General features: G+C 72.7%; 2 protein-coding genes across 2 annotated transcripts in view; one reads left to right on the top strand and one right to left on the bottom strand.

Moving 5' to 3' along the window:
- Window positions 1-8: 8 nt before the first annotated feature.
- OGG1 (8-oxoguanine DNA glycosylase) lies at window positions 9-1,619 on the top strand (the record flags this gene model as incomplete). The annotated part of the gene is made up of 7 exons (XM_010571376.1): window positions 9-97; window positions 188-462; window positions 541-720; window positions 799-977; window positions 1,048-1,189; window positions 1,274-1,323; window positions 1,411-1,619. Coding segments are annotated over 7 exons (1,020 nt in total), but the record flags the coding sequence as incomplete, so codon positions are not given.
- Window positions 1,620-2,143: 524 nt separating this feature from the next.
- Window positions 2,144-2,227, bottom strand: part of CAMK1 (calcium/calmodulin-dependent protein kinase I) — a 3,327-nt gene continuing 3,243 nt past the window's right edge. Inside the window, exon 11 of the mRNA XM_010573533.1 lies at window positions 2,144-2,170. Coding sequence (XP_010571835.1) covers window positions 2,144-2,170 — 27 coding nt within the window. The remainder of the gene's footprint in view (window positions 2,171-2,227) is intronic.

Below are 2,227 nucleotides of genomic sequence, written 5' to 3'. Positions count from 1 at the left end.
ACGCCCCGTCCGCCTGCCCGTCCCTCTGGCGCTGCCTGCCCTGCCCGCCGGCCGAGCTGCGCCTGGACCTGGTGCTGTCGTCGGGACAGACGTTCCGGTGAGGCGGCCCCGGGGGTCCCGGTCCCGCGTTGCCCCGGCCGGGTGGGTCGGGTCAGGCCCGGCCCCGACGTACCCCCGTGTGCGGCAGGTGGTGGGAGAGCAGCCCGGGGGCCTGGACGGGTGTGCTGGGGGGACGCGTCTGGACGCTGAGGCAGGAGCGGGACCGCCTCTGGTACACGGTGTACGGCGACGAGGACGACGACGACCGCGACGGGCGTCCCGCCGAGGCGGCAAAGCTGGATGGTGCCGAGACGGACCGGGTCCTGCGCGACTACTTCCAGCTGGACGTGGGGCTGCCGGCCCTGTACCGCGCCTGGGGGGCGGCCGACCCCCTCTTCCGTAAGGTGGCTGATGACTTCCCAGGTGAGGCGACCCCGTGGCCCCACGGGGGGAGGCCACGGCACCCGCCCGGCGTCCCCCCTCACCGTGTCCCGCCGGCAGGGGTGCGGGTGCTGCGGCAGGACCCCGTCGAGTGCCTCCTCTCCTTCATCTGCACGTCCAACAACCACATCTCCCGCATCACCGCCATGATCGAGCGCCTCTGCCGGGCCTTCGGCCGACGCCTCTGCCGCCTCGACGCCCGGCCCTTCCACGCTTTTCCCTCCCTCTCGGCGCTCGCAGGTCTGCCACCGCCCCCCCATCGCCGCCTCCCCCGCTGTCCCCCCACCCACGACCCCACGCTGTCGTCCCCCTCCGCAGGCGCTGACGCCGAGGCCCGGCTGCGGGCGCTGGGCTTTGGGTACCGGGCCAAGTTTGTCAGCGGGAGCGCGCGGGCCATCACCGAGGGCCTCGGTGCCGAGGGGCTGCACCAGCTGCGCACCGTGCCCTATGCCGAGGCCAGGAGGGTGCTGTGCGCCCTGCCCGGCGTGGGTGCCAAGGTGGGTGCCGGGATGGGGAGACGGGGAGCGGGGGCGGGTGGCGGGGGCTGACGGTGCTGCCCGGCGGCAGGTCGCCGACTGTGTCTGCCTGATGGCCCTGGACAAGGCGGAGGCGGTGCCGGTGGACACCCACGTCTGGCGCATCGCACGGCAGCGTTACGGCATGGCGCTGGGCGGCAGGAGCCTGACCGCCCGGGCCCACCAGGAGATCGGTGAGGGCAGGGCTGGACCCTGACGTGGGACCCACGGGGATGGGGACGGTGGTCCCGGCGCTGGCGCTCATCCTCTTTCTGCAGGCGACTTCTTCCGGGGGCTGTGGGGCCCCCGTGCTGGCTGGGCGCAGGCAGTGAGTACCCCCGTCCCGGGCACCCCAGGGCTCAGCCCTCGCCACCCACCCCTGTCATGCCCACCCCATCATATCTCCCCACGCCAGGTCCTCTTCTGCGCCGACCTCCGCCAGGGCCAGCAGCCAGCCGGCAGCCGGGATTGGGCCGGGGGGGGCCGAGGCAAGGGCAGCCATGAGGAAGAGCCCCCCTAGGGACACCCCAGGAGGGACAGAGCACCCGGGTCAGCGGCTGTGGGGGGGATCGCTGCACCTGCTCCCAGCCTGGGATGCGCAGGGGTGGGGGCAGCTGCCTGTCCCCTGCCAACTGGGTGTTTGGGAGGGGCTCCTGCCCTGGGCAGTGAGGCTGGGGGGGGTCAGGGCTGTGTCCAGCCCCTGCCCAGGGTAGAGCTGAGCCAAGCGGCATTGGCCTCTTGCCTTTATTACAAGCAATAAAATAGAAACATCCATTTGGAAAATTCTCCTTAAACATGCTGGGGGGGGTGGGGGGGTGGGACAGTGCCAGGGCAGGCGTGGGGAGGAAGGAAAGGGTGTGGGAGGGGGCCCGGGACGCAGCCCTGAGCTGGGGGGGTCCTGGGGGCTGCCCCTGCCCCGATGGAGAGCTCTGCTGCGAGCCTGTGGTGGGGGCAGCCCCACACGCCCAGGGTGAGCAGGGCAGGGTGCCCCTACACCATCCCCTCCCTGGGTCCAGCACTGCAGGGCCCCCCCACCCCACGCTGTGTCCATGGGAGGGCTGGACGCCCCCCGGCCCCCTCCGCAGCCCCCCCCCAGGATGCGGCCATGTGGGGCCGTGGTCAGTCTGGTGGGAGGCGCTGAGCTCTGCTCACAGGCAGGCACCCACAGTCCGACCCTGCGGGGAGAAGTGGGGTGAGAGCCTGGCGGCAGCCCCAGGGCCTGCGGGATGGGG

This window comes from Haliaeetus leucocephalus, unplaced genomic scaffold (assembly GCF_000737465.1).
Source record: "Haliaeetus leucocephalus isolate CR32 unplaced genomic scaffold, Haliaeetus_leucocephalus-4.0 Scaffold2, whole genome shotgun sequence".
Lineage (NCBI taxonomy): Eukaryota > Metazoa > Chordata > Aves > Accipitriformes > Accipitridae > Haliaeetus > Haliaeetus leucocephalus.
Note: the sequence above shows the minus strand (reverse complement) of the source record. Positions and strands in the feature narration are given on the sequence as shown.